The sequence below is a fragment of the Hydra vulgaris genome, chromosome 06 (genome assembly GCF_038396675.1).
Source record: "Hydra vulgaris chromosome 06, alternate assembly HydraT2T_AEP".
Lineage (NCBI taxonomy): Eukaryota > Metazoa > Cnidaria > Hydrozoa > Anthoathecata > Hydridae > Hydra > Hydra vulgaris.
In genome coordinates this window covers 44020407-44045676 of record NC_088925.1, presented here as the reverse complement: position 1 = coordinate 44045676, position 25270 = coordinate 44020407, and the positions used below count along the sequence as shown (strand labels likewise).

The window sequence follows — 25270 nt, the reverse complement described above, 5'->3', positions numbered from 1 at the left end:
GTAATGTACTTGATGGATTGTATGCTTTATACCTCTACTTCAGTTTCATCTAAAATGTTGTTACACTTGCAATTTCTAAAATAATTTAAAGTTAGGAACTGATTTTTTTTTTTTAATTATTGTACAAGCTGTAAAATTGTACGTCAGCTTCACTTAGTTTTAGAACAGTTAGTTTGTTTTTATTAATAAAAAGAATGGAAAAAACTTGTCTAGAAAAGTTGAGTGAAGATTGTGAAAATTATCTGAAATTATTGTGAAAATTATTTGAGTGAAGATAGTGAAAATTATCGCTCACGGCAGTGAGCGGCCATGGCGCAGTGGTTGCGCACTTGCTTCAGATACAAAGGATCCGTGGTTCAAACCCCACCTCTGGGCAAGTTTGAGACATTGGTTAGGAAGGAGGCGTAAACTTTCAATTAAATGCTCATCCGCGGTGCTCTGTGATCAGACCGTAAGAACTTCTTCGGGCACCTAAAATAAAATTAAAAAAAAAAAAAATTGTGTGCACACATAATTTGAGTGAAGGTGAGGAAAGATTGTGTGCACAAAATTGTAATAAAGATAAAAGAGTATTGTCTCTGCTTTGTTAATAATAAAGATATTGACTCTGAAAATACTATTAAAAAAACTATAGTAATACATTAAAGTTTAAATACAGGATACACTACTGTAAAATATAAAAGAATGCTTATACATAAAAGTAAGACCAGTGCTAAAGTGTACTTATTAAAGTTTGCAATTGTTGAATGTTGATTTAAATTGTTCAATTTTACGTATACTGGAGGAAACATTGGATTCTGATCAACTGATATGCTAAAATGGGTCCAGGATTTTTCTAGCTCTCCGATTTGTTCAAATATTTCAGCTAAGGCATAGTGTTGAAGCCAGGTATTTACATTGGGCTCATTAGTACGTAAAGAGTATTCAGCTAAATATACTGCATCAGCTGAATAGTTTAAGTTCATCATGATACGAGCTAAATTAAGCAAAGCATCAGGGTTGTTACTAGATGCATGCATTGCACTTCGAAAACATTCAATCGAGTGATACGTATCTCCTTTTATACGAAGAAAATTACCAACCAAGTTAAACAACACAACACGATTTTCTCCCTGGATAAAAAAATATTTATAGCAAATTATTTTATAGTGAAAAAAAATCTTATTTAATTAAAAATATTTATTTTTTGTATAAAAAGTTATTCAGTCAAAAATAAAGAAACAAATTTGTAGCATATATAAAAGGGTTACCTGGGTAAAATACATAAATAAAAATTAACCAATATAATCTTTAAACGCTGGGATGTACTGAAGCCAAGACTATAAAGGCCTCAGCTTCAATAGTACCTTAATATTAGAAAATTAGTTTTCTATAATCTTCTAGCACAGGCCATTAATAAATAAAAAAGTTAAACTTTAAAAAAATGTAAATTAATTAATTAACTTGACACAATTAACCTGAAGTCTTTAATAAATTTTTTTTTATAATAATCAGTATTTAAAAAGTACACAAATTATGTTTTTGTTTAAGAGCATCAAAATAATATGTTAACCATTTAACAGGTGAACTATTCTCTTATTTTTAATTGGTCAACTTATTTAAAATATTACTAAAATTTACTAATATGTGTTTTTGCGCTAAAATAAATATAAATTGCAATCCCCTATTCATTTTAATTCCTAATGAGCAAAAAGTTACTCTTAAACAACACCTTTTGTCATGAGTTACTTTTTTTGATACAATAAACAGTGTAAACAGTCCAAACTTGTTTCTTGCTAACTAAATCAACTGACCAATCTTGTTTCTTGCTCTTTAAATCAACTGATCAAGCTTGTTTCTAGCTATTTAAATCTTTTTTTTTCTTCTAACAAAAATAAAATTAGTTAAGCTACTAAGGAGTTGATTAAATTGGTTTAAGTGTTTTGAATGGTTTAACAGCAACAAAAACATTGACATATTCGGATTAACTAAAACCTACATAAGCGAAGACAACCCAAGTGAACTATATGATATTAAGGGCTAAACATTTCTAAACAGCACGCGTCAAAAACGGACTTGGTAGAAGTGTTGCAGTCTACATGTCCAATATGTTAAGCTGGGTGAGATGTAACAATCTACAAACTAACAAAATACAGAGCATTTGTTTTGAAATAATTCTTCCAATTACAAGGAGCATATTATTCTGTATCCTGTATCACCAGCCGGATGGCTCAAAATATCTAAACCCCATTTTCCTTAACCTATTTTTAGAAATGATATTTTAGCTTGATTTAATAGAAACAATATTAATGGGAGATCTCAATGTTAATTATTTAAAACCAAATGATCAAATTGGAATAAAATCTATGCTACAATTCCATGGTTTCAAGCAACTAATAAAAATTCCAACAAGAACAACATTAATATCTTCTACCTTAATTGACGTAGTTTATACAAATAATCTAACTCTTATATCAAAATTTTTTGTAATACCGATTTCCTTTAGCAACCATGATTTGACTGAATGCATTTGCAAATCCAATCACGCTAAATACAAAACAAAAATAATAAAGTGTAGAAATTGTAAACAATACACTAAACAGGAGTTCTGTAGTTTGCTTTTTAGATGTGATTGGTCCTCGATTTTACTTTCAACTAAGGTGAGCACATCATGGACTAATATGAAACACATAATTTTAACCTGTTTTGATACATTGGCCCCAAATATTAAAAAAATGCATTCGAGGCAAACCATGTCCAAGGCTTATAGAAGAAGTAAAATTCCATATGAACATACGTAACAATCTACTCCGTAAATTTTGTAAATCAAAGTTAGCAATTGACAAACGGCTTTTTAAAAACAAGAGTAATAAAAAAAATAATTTTATTATAAAATGATCAAAATAGAGCTACCACCAAAATATCAGCTACCACCAAAACAGAGCTACCACCAGAAAGTTTCTGGCGTAATATTAAAATAATTTACGCTTTCAAAACTAAATCTTCAACTAGTACAACATTTATTACTAATTTGTCTCCAACCTCTAATCTTCAAGAAATATCATCTGTCTTTTGAGAACATTTCTGTAATTCGATATCTATTTTACAGAAAAATACTTTTCTTTTAAAAGACTATGTATGGGCATTATCACATCGTGAACCAACTCGTACTTACAAGTCTTACAACTCGTAAGTACAAGTAACGGTTGATCAAATAGAGAAAGAATTATTTGGGTTAAAAACAAAAAAAAAGTCTACCGGCCTTGACGGTATACGACCATCAGTACTGAAAGACGCAGCTAATGTCTTGTCTAAACCATAATAAACATAATAAACTTGTCTTTGAAGACATCAATCTATCTAAGTGATTGGAAATGCTCGAGACTCCCAATTTACAAATCAAAGTCCCACAACAACATTTAAAACTACTGACCTATATCTGTAATTCCAACTAAATTAAAAATTATAAAACGAGTCATACACATCCAATTATTAAACTATTTAGAGGAAACCAGTTTGATAAATAACAATCAGCATAGTTTTCGACGTTAACGATCAACAAAACTAGCTGCAAAGCTGTTAGTATATAACATATAGCGAAAAATTGTCGAAGGTAAAATAGTTTGGGCAGTATTTCTTCGCTTAAGTAAAGCATTTGGCACTTTAAATCTCTGAACATCAATCAACAAGCTTAACAGTTATGGTGTTCGTGATACTGAACACTGCTGGTTTAAAGATTATCTATTTAACAGATCTCAAACAACTTGCTTTTAAAACACAATATCTTAAACAGGAAAAGTTGTATGTGGCGTACTTCAAGGGTCAATATTGGGCAAAACAGATAAGCTAGACTCTTTACATACACGTGTATCTCGTATAATAAATGCAAGCAGCAAGCACGAAGTGAACACAAAGTCACTATTCTTGCAAATTCTTGTTGCATCTTGTTTATTAACGAAGCAATGCGTTCTTGGTTTATTATGTTCAAACTTTACTAACTACTTTGAAGTTGTCAACCAAGAAATAAAAGCAACCTAATTAAATGTCCAAATATCCGACTTGGATTTGCTAAAAATTCTTTCTATTACTCCGGTGAAAAAGTCTACCAGAAGAACTCTAGAAAATCAACTCGTTGACTGCATTTAAAAATAATGTAAAAATTTATTTTAAATAATGTTTTTTATAAAATTTTTAACAAACTTATTACTTTAATTAATAATAGTTTTTATTTTATATTTTATAACTGGATTTACATTGATAACAGAACTTTAATAACTCTAAAGTAATTTATCCTGTATAAATATTCGTCAAATAAATAAAATAAAACAAAAAAACGAAGCCAACTTTTTTTCTTTTTTTTTTGTAGTTATCAAGGTACCCCACAAGTCCTTATGGTCTTATCACTGAGTACCCCGGAAATTGCTTTAGCATAATAAAAAATTGTTACATTTTTTTTTTTTTTTCGTTAATGGAAAAATTTATATATATTTTTTTTTTTATTTTATTTATATTCATTATTTTATATATTTTTAGCTTATGTTTGTTTGTTATGTTTTTTTAATATTTATTTATGCCATGAGTTGTATTAAAGTTTTCTATTAATTATGCTTATTACGTTGTTTATAAAATGTGATGTTGATGATGATGATGATGATGATGACTGCCATCATCATCATCATTATCATCATCATCATCATTGTCATCATCATCATCATCATCATCATCATCATCATCATCATCATCATCATCATCATCATCATCATCATCATCATCATCATCATCATCATCATCATCATCATCATCATCATCATCATCGATGGATGGTGATGATGATGACCATCATCATCACCATCTGATATTTTTTCTGAGTCGTTGAAGTGCAGTTATCTACCAGTTATCGTTGTAGCGCATTTGTATGGCGAATGTTAGCTCATTTTTTGAAAAGGGAAAAAAACTACATTCTGGAAACTTTAGGCTTGTCTTGGTAATTTTAATGACGTGCCAGATACTAGCGGACATATTAGGTATATCTGTTATGAAATAAGAAAAAAAATTTCTTTTGCTTTGTCAAAACAGATTTTTGAAGAATAAGTAATGCTGCTAAAGATTCTTTCTCTAATTTTCAGTCAATGCAAATTCTTGAAATTCCAATGCAAACTTGTTAAATTTTTGGTCATTTACTCGATTTTCCATTCCGGATATAAATACTAGTCATGCTGCACAATTTTGAAAAGACTACAGTTTTTTTAGTAGTGTCTTTTCAATTCCAAAGTAGAGGGAGTTGCAATAATCTAGATGTGAAAATATTAGTAAACATGCTATGGTTCAAAAATATTTGTGTGATAAAAATTGTTTTATTTTGGATATTTTTCTCATTACATTGAAGCAGTTTTTAACAATCATAGTTATTTGTGTTTTTAAAGATAATTGTCGAGTATCACACTTTCACCTTTTGCAAAGTCAATAAAGTTAATGCATATCTTTGTTGACAAAAGTTTTAATAATAATATCTTTTTGACTAGGTGCTCCCATAATTTTTGTTTTTGATTCGTTAATACAAAAGAATAATTCACTCATCCATTTAGATAGGTATCCAAGACATTTTGGTATATCCAGGACTAGTGCAATAAGATGAATGAAGGAATGCTTTTAGAGTTTAATGATCATCTGAATATCCAAATGTTTTAACATTGGTTATGTTTGATAATGATTATATTCAGATATTTGTATAGTGGTCTCACATAGGTATTAAAGAGTTTTGGACCCAATAATGTATCTTGCAATGCTCCATGTTTTAAATTTTGGTTCGTCGAATATAAGACATCAACTTGAACTTTTTGGGTACGGTTAGTTAACTAAAAATTGGATTAGTTATCTAAAAATGATTCGAACCACTTGTGAGCTGAATCAATTTTACCTAGTTCACTAGTTAATAGTACAAGTAGTTTTTACTGATTAATAGTGTCGAAGGAAGCATTTTAACCAAGTAGCATTAGTACTAAAGGTGTATTTTTATCAAAGAGTTCAAATATATCATTAGTAAGCTTAGTAAAAGTGTTTTAGTTAAGTGATGTTTTTTGCTTCCATATTGATATTCTATATGAAAATTGTTTTTTGACATGTGGGAACCAAGATAATTGGAAACTATTCTTTTTATTAGCTTGCCAATGAAAGAGTAGTTTAATATCAATAACTTTTAAAGTTTTTGTTATCTGTGGTAGATTCTAACTTCTTTATTTATGAAAGTAATGTAGCACTTTTCAGAACATCCGTGCAGCTTGATTCTAGAGATAAGTTTACTATTTCAACCCATATATATAAATGTTTGTAAATTATTCCTTAGTAGATATACTGGAATCGGATCATCAGGTAAACATTTTACTCCAAATGATATGGTCATTTTGTAAATTTTTTCGTATGTTGTTTGATCAAAATTTTTTATTGTGCTTAATTAGTCGTTTAAACATAATTCCTACCCGGCCACCAAATTTTTTTACCTTTTTCTTTTCTTACATTTTGACGCAAAACATATCCATAATTTTTTTATCATTCATGTTGTATTATTGTTTTCAGAAGTCATCCATGTTTCGGTAAAAAAAATGTCTGGATTCCGGTCAAGTATATGCTCCATTACATCTGGAAGTTTATTAGAAAGAAAGCAAACATTCTATAGTAAGCATTATATATAATTTATGTAAGCTCCATCATCCTTCTGGACTTGGCGTTTAAACGATTGATTTCAAGTTTTTCTTTCAAGGTATTTTTTTCTTACTCAAGTGAAGGACATTAAAATAAAAAATAATCATTTTGTCCCTTTAAAACACAATTAAAACATTTTTTATCGATTGAAGAGTACTGATCAGTTCGATGTTTTTCGTAACATTAAGCACATATTGGATCTTGATTTTTCATTTATTTGTATAATACCGAAGTCTTTGACAGTTAATACAACGCATTTCATTGAATTTGTCATATTTCTGCAGGAAGTTAATCCGAGTCTGACTTTGTTTTTATAAAATTGAAAACTTTTTCGTAGTATTTTACTTATTTTCGCTAAGATTTGAAACATGATGGTTTATTTTTTATCGGTTTGATAGCTTTTATGTTAAAATGATCTTTAATTTTGTTCACCATGATAAATTCTTGGATAAAACTGTTTGGAGAGTGTTGCATATTACCAACTTCATTTTTCTTACATTTTTTAGGTTAACCACTGATAATAGTTTTTTGCATGTTTAATTGATATAACTTTATTTTTATTTGATTGTTCGTGTCTATGGGAGAAATCAGCAATTGTTCTTTAGATTCTGAGTTACATACTAGAACGAGATCAACTGATTTATTATGATGTGAATTTTTCAATTGAATATTATTATTCATTATTATATTTTCGATTATACTTATGTTATTTATGTTAACTTTTTCAGATATTTTTCCTATAACTAAGAGAGAATCTCGTGTTGGAGTTTTCACTGTATTTAACCTTTCCTTATTAGATCAAAAATTATCTTTTTCCGATTTACAATCACTGGAGCTTTTTTTTAAAAGTTGTTTTATTTCATGGAGCTGAGTTTTGATATCCGTAACATTACATTCTAGAGTGTTTAGCCTCAATGTTTCTGATTTAGATTTGTTTTGAGGTTTGTTAGGCCGACATCACAAAAGAACAGAAATTTTTTTTTAGTTGAAGAGAGAAGAAAATTTGAAATGTGGTTTTAATTGCTACTTTACCTTCTTTTAAAATATATGGGCAAACAACGCGAATCCTTGATTTGCATATAAAACATTGAAAATTTTCTGTTACTGATGCTGCATTTTTTTAGTTTTTTTTATGTAGATGTATATACATCATTATACATTTCAGATATACTTTTTTTTCAAGTATTTTCTATTTTTTCGGTTAAAAAAGTCTCTATACTTATAGAGTAACCTATTGTTTCTATAAAATTACTTTGCCATAGATACTCAAATAAATTTTTTTGATTTATTTTTTTTATGTTTGATTATTTATAGGAAAGGTAATGATAACAAACCGTAATTTGGAATGAGCCTTACCACTGTCAAGAGAATACTTTTAATGATGAGTTATAAATTTATTTGAAGATTATGGTATCACCTGCATATTACATTAACATAAGACTCTGTTTGGTTTCATGCTATATTTTGCTGTACAGTGCTCTTATTTCCAAAAATATTGTTGATTTGTGGCAGAAACACAAATAATCATAATGACTAATCTAAATAGCGTCCGTTATTGACAAACATTCTTGCTTACCAAAGTACTGCTTAATCTCAACAGTTTCAACATTTTGCTTGAAGCTCTAACCATTTTTCATTTTCCTCATTATTCCATTTTCCTCATCTACCGCGCTTTTTTGGTTAAACGATACATTTTCTTTAGATGCAGAAAGTTTTCTTCATTTACAAAGTAGTTTAAGACATTTAGGCTTTTTTAAAAATTACATCGTCTTTTAACTTTTAAGGTAAGTAACTTGAACATTTTTAGATTTATATATTAAAATTTCTTTTTTTCTTAAAAGCTATTTTCTGAGAAAACCAGGCAAAGCTGCTGTTGGCTCAAAAGCGATATCCTTCAATCACGCAAAATATTTTATATAGTAATGCTAATAATATAGCTAGAACTTTCATAAAAAATTTCAAGAAAACTTTTCCTTAGTCTAAAAAAACTTTTCCTTAGTCTAAAAATCTTTAGCTGAAATCACACATTTTTGAATTTGGGACCTAATTTAAATAAATTTATCTCAAAACATAAAAGGTTCCGCAAAGTTTTATATTGTTTTTAATAAGGGATTCCATTGTAATTTTATTGGTTTAAAAAAAATGAGGGGGTATTACTTACGAAAATACTTAAGCCATCAAGCTGTCAGAAAATATTTTCTTTAGCGTTCAAAAATTAGCCACTATGAAAAATGGAAAAGGTTCCAAGATTAAATGTATATATTTCTATTACTCCATAATACTATTCTTTCAATGCAAAAGAAACAAAAAAACAAACAAACAAACAATATTTAATTGTTGATAACCGAGCCCCATTAAAAATGCTTCTTGGAGCATGGGGAAAAAAATACCCCAAAGGGAAACCCCAGCTACCCCAAATGTGAGGTCAAAGAGTTAATAAAAAATTATTTTTATCATTTTCAACTAAATTTGAATTCATTGACAGGTTTTAAATTTTTTTCAAAATATTCTCACTTGACATTTGCATGAACATAATACAGTTTGGAGGCTTGAAAGTGACACTGAAGCATCAAAAAATTATATCTACGCCCTTAGGTTTGGTTCATAAATCGGTTTACATTTTTTTAGCATTGGTGAAGTATTTAGAGCATTCAAAAACCATTATAATCATGTTCAATCAAATACAGAACAATATGTTTACCGGTAGAGTCACTTTCTTTATAAATTTTAACAAACTTTTTAAATTTTTAGATACTGTATAATTTTTTGTAAGCTTTACCTTGATTCTTTGAAATCTTTAGGCTTTTTTTTTTATTTCTGATTTTTTTTTATTTTGAAAAAGGCTGATGAGGATTGCTTCTGTTAAGTTGTTACTAGGAGATGCAGCTACTTCAACCTTTTCTTCAGAAAGAAAAATTTCTTACGGCTTAAAATCAAAATTAGTTGTAAGCTTATCTGAATCATTCAATCTTAAAACCTTCCCCATTTCTCATAATGGCTGATTTTTTGAATATTAGTTACAACATTTTTTGACAGTTTGATGAATTGAAAGTATTTTTGTTGGTAATACCCCTCATCTTTTTTTAACCAATAAAATTACAATGAGATACCCTTTCCAAAAACAATAAAATGCCTTGCAGGAACCTCTAATGTTTTGGTATAAATGTATTTAAATTAGGTCCCAAATTGAAAAATGTGTGATTTCAACTAAAGATTTTTAGATTAAGGAAGGGTTTTCCTCAGTTTTTTTTTTTTTTCTTTTGTGAAAGTCTAGCTATACTTCTCTGATATAAAAAGGATGCAGTAGTTTAATTGCCTTTAAATTTAGTTTAAAATCACAAAATTGCAACAATGACTTTCCAAGTATTATAAGATCAGAAGTTTGACCATAACTCAGGAACTTTAAATATTTAAAGTATTTTTATATGGAAGATTTCACTTTTGAGCATTCCCTAGTTTTTGTATGGAAGATTTCACTTTTGAGCATTCCCTAATTTTTATATGGAAGGTTTCACTTTTGAGCATTCCCTAGTTTTCATTCCCTAGTTTTATAATTTTCATATTTAGTTGTTTTAAACAGTATTTTTGAAAACTTTTTTTAAAAAAATTACTGTTTTTATTTATATTTTCTCTAACACTTTTATGTCCCTATAAAAATTGTATATACGCAGTGCACGTCCCTACACACCTAAATAAGTTCTGAAAATTCTTAAAACCCAGTATATCTTATTTATTATACCAAATAAACCCTTACTTCACATCGTTGAAGATGTGAACTAACGGTTTAATTGCTAAAATCGCAAAAAAAAAAAAACCATATAAAATGCGTGACCTGTTTGAAAGAAAAAAATCAAATCTTATTTGTAAATAATGTATATACTATATTGTATATCTATAATGAAGCTATTATACTACTGGATAGCAGTTTTATTTGTATTATGATTTATTCTCCCCTAATAATCTTATGGAGACCAATACGCAGAAAATGGTATAACTTCAACCAGACCGTTATAACTTATAACCACTAAGGACAAAGTGTAAGTGTTTTTTTTTTTTGAAAATGTAAAAATAGTAGTTTTCTATTTGTGGGAAAAAATGTTTAAAACTCGGAAAAAATAACAATTTTGAAAAAAAAAATTTGTTGCCTTGGTAGTTTTGTCTTTGAAAAATTAATTGCCACCAAAATTTTTTTTTTTTCAAAATTAGGTCAACCTGGGTATGAAAAGAAGCAAAGATTTTAGATTTTAAGGACAGAAAACTACCTGGATCATTTTCTAAGAAGATGGGTTTCCTTAAAAAACTCTTATTTTTTTAAAAAACAAATATTAATTTTAAAATCCTTATCGTTTTTTTTTTTAGGTTATTTAGGTGCTTCCAGAAGTCCTTAAGGTATCACATAGCACCGCGGGAGAGCATTTAACTGGAAGTTCACGCTTCCTTCCTTACCAATGTCGCTTATTGGGCTAGAGCCGACGTCAAACCTTGGACCTCTGGGTTCTAAGCCAGAACTCTAACCACTGCGCCACGGCTGCTCTACTTACGCTTCCTTTGATAACCCAGATTGAACTAATTAGAAAAAAAAATTTTGGAAACACTAGTAGGCAATGGACTTTTCCAAGGCAAAACTACTAAGCTCAAAAAGTTTTGTTTCAAAATTATTATTGTTACAAAGTTTTAACATAAACAAAATTTACTCTTTTTCCAATTTCCAAAAAAGGGAAATTCGACACACCCTATTTTAAGGTAATTTATATTGCCTACCAATTTATTTTAAGACAGTATAATATAATTGTATTATAATATAGTACATACTAATAGTACGTAATACAACTTAATTTAGTTTTTGTCATTTTAATTGCAATAAACCATTTTCTAAAATTGAGTGAACTTCTGACATATAATTTGTTTCCAAGGTATAAAATTAAATTACAACTTTGTTTCCAAGATATAAATACGTACTTACAACTTTAACTGCATTTATGAGGTTTGATTCAATTACATCCACTGACGGAGTTTCAAACTCATTACCTCTGAACAAAAGAAACACATCTGGTTCAGGATAAACGGGATGAACAAATCTATTTATAACTCCACCAATATTGTCTAGGCTAGTTTCGTTAACTGGATCTCCGCAGGTAAGCAAATTAGATTTGAAAATTTCATACGCAGAAGCCGTTGGAGAAAACCTAAATAAACACTTTTTAGAGATAAAATTGAATGATGTTTTTACTTTTTATCCTAATATTTTACAAAAAAAATAAGAATCTGGAAACCTGGAAACAAATTTTAAGCAATCTGAAACAAATTTCGAACAATTTTTAGTGAAGGAGTGGTACATAAAATAAAATAACGATCACTACTTTTTTAATTAATTTTTGTTTCTATAACTCTTAGGGCATAATAGACATTCTTAGAGCATAATAGACATTTGTGTGCTATAGTAAACATTCTCAGAGTTTTTACAGACAGGAAATTTAATAAAATCTTGTAATTTAAAAAAATATAAACTTTTAGGCTTATTCATATTCCTAACGTCTATTAAACAACTAAGAGTACAGCAAACGGGAGAAACTTATGCACCTGACACAAATTTTTTTTTGTTTAAAAACAAATTTTCATAAAGTGATATCATTATTCTATTTCATTTTTTAATTTAATTTTTTATTTTGTTTTTCACATTTTATTCAGTTGTGCGGAATAAAATACACTACCAAAATCTTCGCAAATGTCAAATGCAAACGATTTTGGACAGCTTACGTTGAACTAGTAGTCGTCTTTTCATTAGAACTAAACTCAGAAAAAGAATTTTTGTTTAATTTAGATGCAGGCGACCATGCATCAACTAGCATTTTAAAAATCGGATCTTTTTCTAATGTTACATTTTGCTCTCCAACAATTTCGTTTAGTCTTCCATCTTCAAGGCGCCAATGCGTAGCCCCTTTTACATTCACTGTGAATGTGACCACTTTAAGGTAAACAAGCCACACCACCAACCACAACAATTTTGCACAAAAATTCATTTAAAAAAATAAGTCAAAGTATATAACTCATAACTCAAAAAAATATTATTTGTCGGTGTAAACAAGTTTTTTACTAAGAGCGAATGAATGAATAATTGGATGAAGAGCATTATGAATAGTTTATACTTCAATACGTAAAACATTTATTATTAATTAGAGGTGATTTGATTCGTGAATGATATTAAAGTTATTTAGTGGTTTTTTTTACAAACATATATAAAACATTTCTTTTTAATTTAATGAGTATGTGCGTGTGTATGTGTTTGTTTGTTTGCGTTCATGTGTGTGAGAGAGAAAATGTTTGAGTGTTTGTGTGTGTATAAGCGCTTGTTTTTGTGTGTATGCATAAGCATGAGTGTGCCTGTGAGTATGAAAAAAGGTTTTTGAATTGTATTACTATTATTGGCAGTTACACTTTTTAAAAGTAAATACCATTAGTTGAGAGAAAACAGCGAAATAAAATTTCTTGGTTGCTTTTTTTAATTTTTTGTTTATTTGTGTTTTATACTTTAAAAACATCACTAACTTATTGCTGCGTAAACGGTTTAACAATGCAAGACCGTTAGTAAACTTTATAAAAAATGTTTTCATTAAACTGTCTTTTTTATCTATAAAATTTTGAATGTTAAACTGCAGCTAATTCTTCTACTTATCTCCGCAATCAAAAAAACTCAACCATATTAATTTACATCATGTTTAATATTATTTACATAATAATTAACTTTGTAATAAAATTCTTTTAAGAATTTTATTTAGAATAAGCCATTCAATATGTACATTCAAAAAAAAATTACATGTTTTACTTGACCATAGTGTGTATTAGTCAACATAAGCTGTGAAGCAAATAGCAATGCGTGACGTTAATGTTGAAAACTTATGTTTTGTGTGATGTTTGGTTTAAAAACTAAGGTTTTGTGTATCTACATATAAAATATTTTTGTGTTTTAAATGTAGAGATTTTATTCGTTTTGTGTTTTGTATGAGTAGGGATATGCTCATATGTTTAATATGTGGGCACCATTGATTAATTAATATTTGTTTAACTAACTTGTTTGTGTTTTTGGAGTTATTCTTTTTAAAAGTAAATAACATTAGATAAGGGAAAACCGAAAAATATATAGCCGTAAGGTCGCATTATTGGCTATTATAAATATTGAAAAATATGAAAGTATAGTTAGGCTGTCTGATTAAAATTGTAATTTTAATCAGACAGCCTAACTATACTATTTCCGTTATCAAACAACTTGCGGTGTTTAATATATAAACTTACAAAAATAAAAAATTTCAAAACTTTATAAGGGGTGGGAGAAGGAGGAAGGAAAGAGTGGGGGAGGGGGGGGGGGGGGTTGGAGGAAAGGAATTGCCGCCCCCCCCCACAGGATTTGCCCTTAAACCAAGAGCGTATAGATTTATACCCTCTTTTATTTTTTGTTTTGTTGGGAATGTGTTGTATCAAGTTTCATGTTTAAGAGTTTGTTGTTGTTTAAATGTAAACTTTCACTTATCAATAAGGATTTCGATCCTGTGAATGACTCCAGTAGTGTTTAACTTTCTGCTTAAGCATTTAGTCAAAAATAAATGGTAAGATTTAAACTTATTGATCAAAAGACGCATGATAGCTAGTATCACTGACAGAGCATCCGTAATTAAAAAGCATTGGTAAAGTGCAGTAACATTGACGGCTTTTTGATATTGAATAACACCTGTTATGCTCATGGACTTCAAATTTGGCCACAATCACAAGTCATACAGCACAAAAAGCATTGCGCTATATTTATGCTGTGGTATAGTAATGTTGAAGTGGTTTGCATCTATAACCTTTAAATAACTTCTTGCTATTTTAAATAAGACCAAATGCTGAACTGTTTTCTAGAATAAAAAATTCTTATGGTTCACGCGCAAAAAAAATATTATTTTGCTCATGCAAAGTTAACTTATTATTAATGACTTTAATGGATTTATTTGGTTACTGGGTATTAGAGTGGATCATAAAACTCATAAGATATTAAAATTTCAAAAAAATAAATCGTCTTATAAAAAACATATATAAAAAAATACAGTTGCGTAAAGTTCTTATACATAAATTATAATAATTAACATCAAAGTTCAAATTGCAGTAAACTATTCAGCAAAGCTAGAGTCATATTTCAAGTTAGCTGGAAAGTGTCTTAAGCCATCGAGATACAACATGTATTCAGCATATGTAGATGGAATCACTTCCGGAAACGGTTCATTACTTGTAAAATGGAAATGAAATACATTTGTTGTGTCAGTATATCCTGATTTCGGATCAACTACTTCAGCATGAACTCTTACTTGAAGATACAAACCTTTTGTCATCACAATTTGACTAGTTAAGTATAAAAGAGATCCAACTTCAACTGGTTTTTGAAAAGCAATATTGTCTACCGTAATAAGATTTGGAATTGTTTTGATAAAAACACTAGTATTTGCCCATGCAAGCTCGTAAGCAACTCGCATAAGAAAACCACCAAATATCTTGTTGTACCAATTTCTTGACTGAGGGTGGCAAATAATAAGATTCTTTAGACTTGTATCATGCATCCAAACTGCATTATCTGGTTTTACACGACTTACAAATGTAGACTTGCTTGAACTTATTGTTTTTAAAAACAGTTTATGAGCGCTGTCTTTTTCATCAGCTGTCGGTGAAATTTTTAATAAAGAACTGTCTGATTTAATTTTTCTTAATTCTTTATTTAGCAAACCTTTATTATAGTACTTTTTTTCTTCTTCAGTATTAGCTTCAAAAGGGTTAATCAATGCTGAGGTTCCATCATCCATTGATCTCGCAGCCATTACAAATACAGCTTCAGCCAAGTGTTTCCAGACATCAAGTTCTTTTTTGTATTGATAAATATAAATTGTGACTTCTAAGGAAGTTTTCCCTGCCCATGAAACAAATCCTTTAAGTTTAAGGTCTTCTTTTGGTTGAACCAAATTTCCTTTCAAGTTGATTTTGTCTACACTAGCAGTCACCAATGCAAGAGGAGGTCTCTCTGTTGGACCTTTGTAATACTTGTAACCTACCCATACTGCAATTGTATCTAAATCTTCGAGTAGCTTTCCGAAACGAATTGCGCCAAAGTAGTTTAAGTAAGTTTCTCTTTCATCTGCATTTGTACCTAAATAAAAATACGTTTTTAAATTCCGTTTTTACAAATTAAAACTAAAATTTTATGAATAAAATTAAAACTAAAATGTACCAAATATATTTAAATGCTAAATTGTGAAATAAGTATAGTGTTATAGTGGTTTATACTTATCCAGAAATTTACTTCAAAAGACCACATATTGAGATCTGCAAAAACCAGTTAAATATTTACTAGAGCGCTATAACCAGCAACCACAGGTCAGATAAACAATTTTAAAGATAAAAAATGGCAAATGTTAAAGAAAACAAAAAGCAGCTAAAAAGATAGCATAGCTACTTAGGTCGTTAGGAAAGTTCGTAGAACTTCATCTGTAAAGATACAATGAGACAGGAAATAATTAAATATTTATATATCATTTTAAACTGTGTTTAATTATGAACATTTTAAGTACTTGTTGAAATATTTTGAATGTTTTTTAAAAAAGTTATTTAAATTTTATTATATACGTTAAAAAAAAATAATTTAAAAATGGAAAAATTTAAATATCGAGCATATATTAAAACCCGTGCTCTACTTGGAGTTTCACCACAAGCCATGTCCGATGAGTTGGTTTTAGTTCATGGTAACCAAGCTCCAAAATATAGTACAGTTGCCAAGTGGGCTACTTTATTTAAAGATGGTAGAGAGAGTCTTGAAGATGATCCTCGCTCAGGGCACCCTCGAACCACGTATACAGCTGAGAATATTGAACGTGTGCGAGCCATTATTGAAGAAAATCTGCATGCAACACATGATATAATTGAAGCCCTGACATCGATTACTCGTTTTACAATCAACGAAATTATTCACAACGCACTTAAAAAAAAACTAACATCACGTTGGATACCCCACGAGTTAACCGATCAAAATCGCAAGAATAGAGTTGAGGCATGTAAGGAAAATTTAGCCCTTTTCAGAAACGGCCCATGGAGACTATGTGATATTATTACAGGGGATGAGTCGTGGTTTTAATTGAGACAAGTTGGACACAAGTCGGCTAATGCTAGTTGGGTCGGTGAAGGTGAAAGTCCAAGAACTATAGTAAGATGCGACAGGTTTCAGCCGAAAAACATGTTCTACATCTTCTTCAAAACAACAGGTGTTGTTCATTTGGGTTATGTTGAAAAGGGAGACACCATTACTAGCGAATATTATATAAAAAATTGTTTGAAACCTCTTATATGCGAAATAAATAAGCAAAGACCTAAAACAAGCACTCAAAATTTCAAATTTCTCAATGATAACGCTCGACCTCATGTGACTGAAACCATCACAATTTGTCTAAACCAAGCTGGAATTACAATAATTCGCCACCCACCATACTCACCAGACTTAGCTCCATCAAATTATTGGCTATTTGACTTGATAAAAAAAAATCTTGATGACGATACTGACGTTGAAAGACAAAAAACTCGCATAACGAAGCTACTTCAAAGTATACCCAAAGAAGAGTATAAAAAAACGTTTGACAAATGGCTTGAAAGGATGCAACTTTGTATAGATAACGATGGACATTACTTTGAACATTTGATAAAATAAAATTTAAAAAAACTCTTCTTTTTTTTTTTATTAGGGGAGTTCTACGAACTTTCCTAACGACCTATCTTTTTAGCTGCTTTTTGTTTTGTAGAGAAGCTTAAAAAAAAAAAAAGATAGCAATGAGAAGCTTTAAAAAAAAAGATAGTATAGAGAAGCTTAAAAAAAAGATAGCATAGAGAAGCTTTAATAGAATTAATTAGTATTTTTTTATGCAAAAATTTTAAAAATAAAAAACTTTTTGTAAAAGCATTTCAAAATAAATGGTATTTTAAATACTATCCAAATAAATCCAAGTTACTTCAAATAAAAAAAAATTCGAAGTATTCCACAAAATCTAAGTAATTTTACCAATCGGCAAAATAACTTCTTGAACACTGTCTGTTAGACTTCTTTTTACTAATTCATTCTGACACTTTGTTTTAATGTAGCTTATTTGTCTAAGATCTTCTTTATGTTCAAGCCAGTATTTTTGGGCACCAACATGAGTCTAAAATTAAAAAAAAAATAAAAAATTTATCTTTAATTTATCTTAATAATTTATCTTATTATAGATAATCTAGCTGAGATTTTTTTAGCGTATACATATATAAAAAATATATATTTTCAAGTTTCCTGCAATTATTAAACTTTGAAATTTTTCATATATTGATTTGTTTTTAATTTAACTTATTTCATGTCTCTTTTAATAAATATATTTATCAGTTATATATTTATATAGTTAAAAAATGGTAAAAAAATATATATAAAATATAAATATATTAAAGGTAAGGAAGGAAGCCATGGGTGCCATGAAGTTCGCCTTAGAACTTATGTTGTCTCCCGTGAAATTTTTTTTTTGAATTTGAAAGCAGTTCATTTGTACATTCTATAACCGTAAAAACTTAAATCATTTGTTGGTAGCTTTTTGAGAAAACTTGCTTTGAAGTTTTATAAAAAACGATGTTCCAGTATTAAAATAATATTTCTCCATCAGCCAATATAGTTGTTTATTTTCTGTAATTGAAACAACGCAATTGGTGATAACAATATTTATTAGTTTCTGGTTAGCTAATAGTTTTTGCCTATAGGACATTGCTTTAAAAGACCTAATATAATAAAAGTGACTATAATAATAAAATAACAGTGTTTTGATTTTCTTACTTCATTCTTTTTATCTTCAGTTCTAACAAGTTAGAACAAGTTAGAACAAGTTAGAAAAATGTTAGTTTTTAATCAAGATAAAAAAGTACCAAATTTTGCTAAAGATTACCACAAGTTTTTAAAATAATTTGTATATTCTGTTCGAAAAAAGGTAACAATTTAACTTTAATTGTTTGTTTGTTTTTTGCACATAGAAAAAAACATTTTAGTCAGATCATGGTGGCCAACGAAATAGTTTTCCTAAAAGTACTTCTTGATTAGATCAAAATTTTTTTCTTGCATTGGACAACCATGATCTGCCTGAAATTTTTTCTAAATGCTGAAAAAATATTTTTAGCCTAATTCTTTTAGCCTATTCTAAGCTTTAAGCCACTATATTTCAGTAAAACTACCTTAACTCTCTCAATAAAAAAGTAGTCAAACAGCCAAACAAATTATATATCACTCTTTGATCCCCTCGCTAGAATCTGAAGTTGGATCAGAGGCATTATCTTTATTTAAAACAAGCAGAAATACAGAGTCCAAAAAGAACTCCGACTTTATATCTCTATTTTTTCCAGGTCTCCGGAGTTCGAAAGCTCAAAATATTTTGGTTGATTTATGATCTACTATAAGAAAAAAATTCATGAGATTTAATGACTTGGAACTTATTGTTTTTAGGCTCAGAATCCGAGAGTTCGAAAAAATTGATGGTTCCCCTAACCTAAAAGCCTTTATTTTTTCCCATTAGTAGTCCATAAGCTTTTTTAAATTTTTAGAGCTTCTGGATACCAAAAACAAGGAAGAAGTAATCTTTTTGTGACTTTCAAATCCAGAGTCCTTTTTGGGACTCCGCATTCCTGAAAACAAGTCTTGCAGTAGAGTTTTCTCAAAACATCAAAATTTTGTTAGATTGTGAATCTAGTGTATTAAGAAACGATAAAGGCAAAAAATTTTGTAAAAGTTGATTGTTGTAAACATTTTATTGAATTTTAAAACAAAGTCTTCCCTTACTCATGTATCATCAAATTTAATGATGTATCTTGAATTTCAAACAAGATAACACAGTCATTCCAGCCTAACCCCAAGTAGTTTAATTTCATTTTCAACAGTTTTTTTAAATGCTTAATAAGAGTTAATTAAAATATAAAATATATGTTTGTTTTTTTATTTATTAATAATAACACTAATGATTATTTTTGAAATAAAAGTAAAAAGCTATCAAGCTTTACTGGCAAAAACTTGAAATATGAAATAAATATGAAAAACAAAAAATTACAGCGAGTGTGTTCATTTTAAAGTTCCAAAAAGGGTCTTAAAAATAAATGAAAAGCAAAAAATTACAGCGAGTGTGTTCATTTTAAAGTTCCAAAAAGGGTCTTAAAATAAATGAAAAACAAATTTTAAGGCTAATAGAGCTCAAATGTAATGCTGACATTGATCTTAATACTAAAATTAGCTAGCTTGTAATATAATATGTTACAGATGGATGAGAGAAAGCTGTAAATATGAGTACCATAAAATGGGGTTATTTGGGTCAGCCATAAAACTTGGGGTTACTTGGGTCAAATTTTGAGGTCTCAAATAATGGGTAATAATGGCTTTTATCATTATTACCCATTATTTGAGACCTCAATATTTATATCACATGTTGCAATATTATAACTGTAATAATTGAGGTAATTAAGTAAAAATTATTTTTTTAAGAAAAAAAGCCCTCTGGGTAACTTGGGTCAACATTTGTTCAAAATTTTTAAAACAGCTATTTTGTAATAGTTATTTATAAAGACACTTATATCATATAAACTTGTTCAGATTATATTTGATTTTATTTGTTTAGCTAGTACTGCTTAATTCTAGCCACCTACATCAAACAATATTTTGTGCCAAACAAAAAATAATTTGAAAATGTAAAACTGTTTGATTTTGAGATGAGGAGGAAATACAATAGACAGTTAGGTGCAAGACAATATTCCAATTATTCTTATGAAATGGTTGAGATGGTTTTGACAATTAAGGAGGTGGCAATAGAATTTAAGATACCCAGAAAAACACTAAGAAGGTCATGTAAATGTAAAAAGTCTTTTAAATCTTATGGCTGACCTTGTGCACTTAGAAATGAAGAAGCTCCTTTAGTTCAAAAATTACAAATTGCTTGTAATTGGGGATATCCATTAGACTGCCATAATTTGATGGAATGAGAAAAACAATATTTAGATATAACTACAAAAAAATTAAGCAATTTAAAAATAATACTCCAGGAATTGATTGATGCTATAGCTTTGTCAAAAGGCATGGCTTATCTTTACGGAACGCAATAAATATAAAAATATCAAGGGCTTCAGTCAATCACTCTGTACTCGGTGTAGTTAAGGCGATTTACAAATTATTTGAATTCTTTTATTTGGAATTAGCATGGTTTTATCAGCGTATTATGTCCAAACAAGAGCTTTAGATGGTATAATTTTATTGCTCCAGGTTTTTTTATTATTTAAAGAAACTTTTCTTTTTATATAATTTTCAAAATCTTTTTACTACCCATAATAGTGAATCAAAAGAACACCAATTTGGAGTCTTAAGATCAATTCCACTCATCGGTGTTAACATGAACTTAGTTAAAATCTTTTGAAAAAGTTCCTTAATTTACTATTGATCCTAGTTCTAATCGGTTCTCATGTATATTAACTATATATAGTTGTTAAAACACAATATTTCTATCAATTTTCACAAAAAATACTAAAATACCTACCAAGAAAGAGCTTATAATTAAGAAAAATTGCCAATAAACAATCAGAACAGATCATATTGTTAAACTATAATGTCATACAGACGCTATAATACTTTAAAATTGCCTTAACTACACCAAGTAATAAGTAAATATTTTGATGAAATAGAAGTATCACTTAAGGATGTTAATTCAGAAAATATAGTAAACTACAATGAGACAAATTTGACTGATGACTCCACTAGTAAGAAAGTCTTGACAAAACGAGGAACAAAAAGGGTAACTAGAGTATTACACCACATTAAACATTAATATCATTGATGGTGTCAGCAAGTGCATCAGGAAGAATGTTGCCAATTTACACAGTGCTTGGTGCAAAGGAGGAGATAAAGAATTTTGATTCAATAGGAGCCAAAGTGGGTGGTTTAATGCAGAGTGCTTTGAAGATTGGTTCATGAATGCTCCATTAAAATATTTCAGTAATCTACCAGGCAAAAAATGCCTGATTGGAGAAAAATAGTATATCTTTGATCGATTTAGGAAATGTTTTACAAGAGACTAAAAATAATGAAAAAAATCTTTCTAATACTAATGATAACCAGTCTACTCTTCCAGATGACGAGGATCAAATTACTGCTGATATAGAAATTTCTGGATGGACTTTAGCAGGGATATCCAATTAAAAGGAATATACTGAAGGTTTGTTCATATTAACAAAAGTACCTATGGAGAATGGAGGAGTCAAATACTTTAATGGAAAATTTCAAAGCATTTAGCCAGGTACAAGCAGAGACATCAAAAAATATGAAACTATCTTCATGAGACACTACAGATAAATCGGAGTTACTTTAATTCAAAATTATCTATAACTAAATATTTTCCTACAACTTACTATTTTGTTACCCTTTTAATTTAGGGATACAGAAAATGAATTTACTTGGCCTTCAATTGAAGACAAATTGGTAATAGATGAGGAATTCGATGTGGGAATACTGGAAAAAAGTGCAAAGAGGATTTTTAAAGCTTTTTAAACATTGACAAAAATGAATGGAAATGAGATGCTTATGTGTAAATAAGTATTGGACTTATTTCATGAAACCAACTTTATTTGTTGGGTATAATTTTTATAGGAAGTGCATTTTGTTTGTTTATTTTGGTTTTATAAATATATTTTTGAATTCTGTACTTTTTTATGTCTTTAACAGACTTAAATAAATAACTGACCTTAGTAACCCCAAAATCAGCTTAACTTGAGTCAGGTACAAAATGATTCAAAATCATGGCAATAATTTTATGCCACAATTTAAATTTGCAGGAGAAAGAAAGGTGTTAATATGATTATTATAATTTATAACAACTAATTCTGTAGAAATTACGCATTAAAAACTATTAGGTAAGATGCTTCATTTTTAACCCAAGTAACCCGTAAGAAGTTAAAAAGACATAACCAACCAAAATGAGAACGATTATTTATAACATATTGTTTTGCAATTAAAATATACTCCATTTCATATAAGCAAAACAGAGAAAAATGAAACTAACTCGAATATGGGTGTTATTTTTACTGATATTGTTCATTGTAGTAATATTAAGCAGTAGAGAGGGCTATTCATTATCATCTCTTGGGTTTGATCCTAAACATAAAAAGATGTAAAATCCAAACCCAAGAGATGATAATAAATAGCCCTCTCTACTGCTAAACATTACTACAATGAACAATATCAGTAAAAATATCATTGACTAATGACCTGGACTAGGTCATTATTCTGGTTCAATTTTCAATAAAGAAAAATATTTCTTTAGAATATCTATATTTTTTAATACAGATGATGTTATAGATACCCCTCTAGCACCCCTCTTTTACGTATAGCGAAACTTTTCTTTAAAAATAAAGTTTTCTTTAATAGTCTTTTTAGCCAAAATCCGTTACTTAAAACTGTATATCACTTTGAAAACAGTAAAACATTTTATACAGTAAAACGTTTTATATCATTTTTTAAGTTAATATAAAAATAATGTTAGATTGGTAAAAGAAAAAGTCTAATTTTGTTTACTTACTTCAAGTAAATTTCGCAAGTTTTTTCCTCCAACGATTACATTGTTATTTTTCGTGATATCAACATATCCTGTGTTTACGTATCTTTTTTTTATAGTCAATTGGTAAAAATTACTTATGCATAAAGTTTTTATTCTTTTTGAGCACACCAAGAACCGAGTTGGTAACATTTACAGTGTTATGTTTGTATATTAGTATGCATGCGTATATATTTTTATGTAATTATTTTTTGTTTAGGTCTAAAACTGCTTAAAAAGTTATTGAAACATTCATAAACCTTTTTAAAGATAATTTCAAAATAAACAAAGCAAATGTTTAGCCTGAACCAGTTGGTGGTTAATCTATAACATGATTATTATATTGTTAAAAAGATCATACTTTAACGTTTCAAAATCAAAGCCGACGGGTCCTAGAAGAGTCCTTAGTTAACTGAAAAAAAAATTCTTTCCTGCGATACATTTTTAAGAAAATACTAACTTCGTAAATAAAACATCACAAAAGCCCCGTAAGATAATAACGATATAAAAATAAAACGTCATTAATCTTAAACCAGATTGAATTAAACAGTAAATCTCAAATTTCATTTAAAAAAACGTTGTTTTAAATTATTTACCAATCAAAATTAATGATCAATCAAAATAACAATAATATCAATTAGATTATTTGCAGAGATTAAAGTGAAGGAATTTAAAAAAAAATCTCTTCAAGTTTCAATACAATATATTGTTATAATTTATATTATTAATATTGTACTGAAGTTTCAAGACATTGTTTAAAGACGCAATTAGAAAACACTTTTTTACTAATGCTTATGTTTTACTTAATGGCTTTCGTGTATAATGGTATAAATGAAAAACCAAATTCTTAAATACCCCAAAAAGTTTAAACTTCACGCCAGTTTTAACATCTACAAAGAAATGCTAAATGTCGCGTGATTTGTAAAAGTTTAGCAGCACTTATAAATATCACGAAAATATAGTGGAAGTGGGGGGCATAATCGCATATGGAGGCACAACCGTTTTTCAACATTTCCTTATAAAAAAAATATTATCTAATATGGTAACAAACAAATCTTTCGTTTGTAAAACAGTTACCTTCATTTTGTTTATGTCAATAAAAGTGCCTGTTGCGTTTCTGAGGAGTTGTGCATATTATCATTTTAATAAAAAATATTACATTTACATCATATTTTTCCAGATTTTTTTTGTGTAGATTAAACAATATTTAATTTTAGTATTAAACATGTGTTATCAGTGTTATTTCATCAAGTAAAAACTATTTTTGATATCAACGTAACCTTAACAGGACCGTCCCGAACGGGGGATGTAGTGGGTGTCCCCCCTCCTCCCCCAGTTGTCATATAAGCATTTGAGTTGGCACATTGAGCAAGTTTTGAACTATAGTTAGCAAATATAGTTTGAAATATAGTTAGCAAATTGCAAAAAAAATTTTGGTGTCTTTAGTTGGCAAAAAATACATACAACATCCCCCCCCCCCCCCAATACCCTTCATGGAAGACCTCTTCGGGACTGCCCTGAACCTAATAAACAAGCAATCAAACTGTATTCTTTCTAAAAACTGTGCTCTGGTTAAAATATAAAACTAAGAGTATAGATTGTTATCTTGCAAACGTGGAACAAAATCAGCAAATATACTGAGCTGTGACAATTGTAAAGAAAATGTACCACGGAAAGTGTACTCTCAACGATTTTTGTGAGGGTGCGGTTGTGCCCAGTGGCGTTGCGTGCAAAAATTCCAGGGGAGGAGAGACCTTATTTTCCACAACTGCTTGACATAGATTTCCCAACTGTTTTTTTATTTCAAGAAATCAATTTCTGTCCTATTTAAAAACTAATAATAATTATACTACACTGCCATCCCACGCAATAATTGTCAATTATCAGTATATAATTTGCTCGTGCGGTCCATCTTATTCTAGACAGGTTTACAAGCTGTATTGCATTGTCAATGTCTTCAA

At 29.0% G+C, this 25270-nt stretch overlaps 2 protein-coding genes across 2 annotated transcripts; both read right to left on the bottom strand.

Annotated features, from left to right (window-relative positions):
• Positions 1-582: 582 nt before the first annotated feature.
• Positions 583-12770, bottom strand: LOC105848042 (uncharacterized). Its single transcript, XM_065800227.1, has 3 exons — positions 12436-12770; positions 11642-11864; positions 583-1112 (listed from the first exon to the last, which is right to left on the bottom strand). The coding sequence occupies exons 1-3, from the start codon at positions 12696-12698 to the stop codon at positions 642-644; spliced, it is 957 nt and encodes a 318-aa protein (XP_065656299.1). The 5' UTR covers positions 12699-12770; the 3' UTR covers positions 583-641.
• A 1939-nt stretch (positions 12771-14709) lies between these two features.
• Positions 14710-23853, bottom strand: LOC100201079 (acyl-coenzyme A thioesterase 9, mitochondrial). The gene is made up of 3 exons (XM_065800226.1): positions 23295-23853; positions 17741-17879; positions 14710-15844 (listed from the first exon to the last, which is right to left on the bottom strand). Exons 1-3 carry the CDS (start codon positions 23460-23462, stop codon positions 14820-14822), a joined length of 1332 nt encoding a protein of 443 aa, XP_065656298.1. The 5' UTR covers positions 23463-23853; the 3' UTR covers positions 14710-14819.
• Between the last annotated feature and the right edge of the window lie 1417 nt (positions 23854-25270).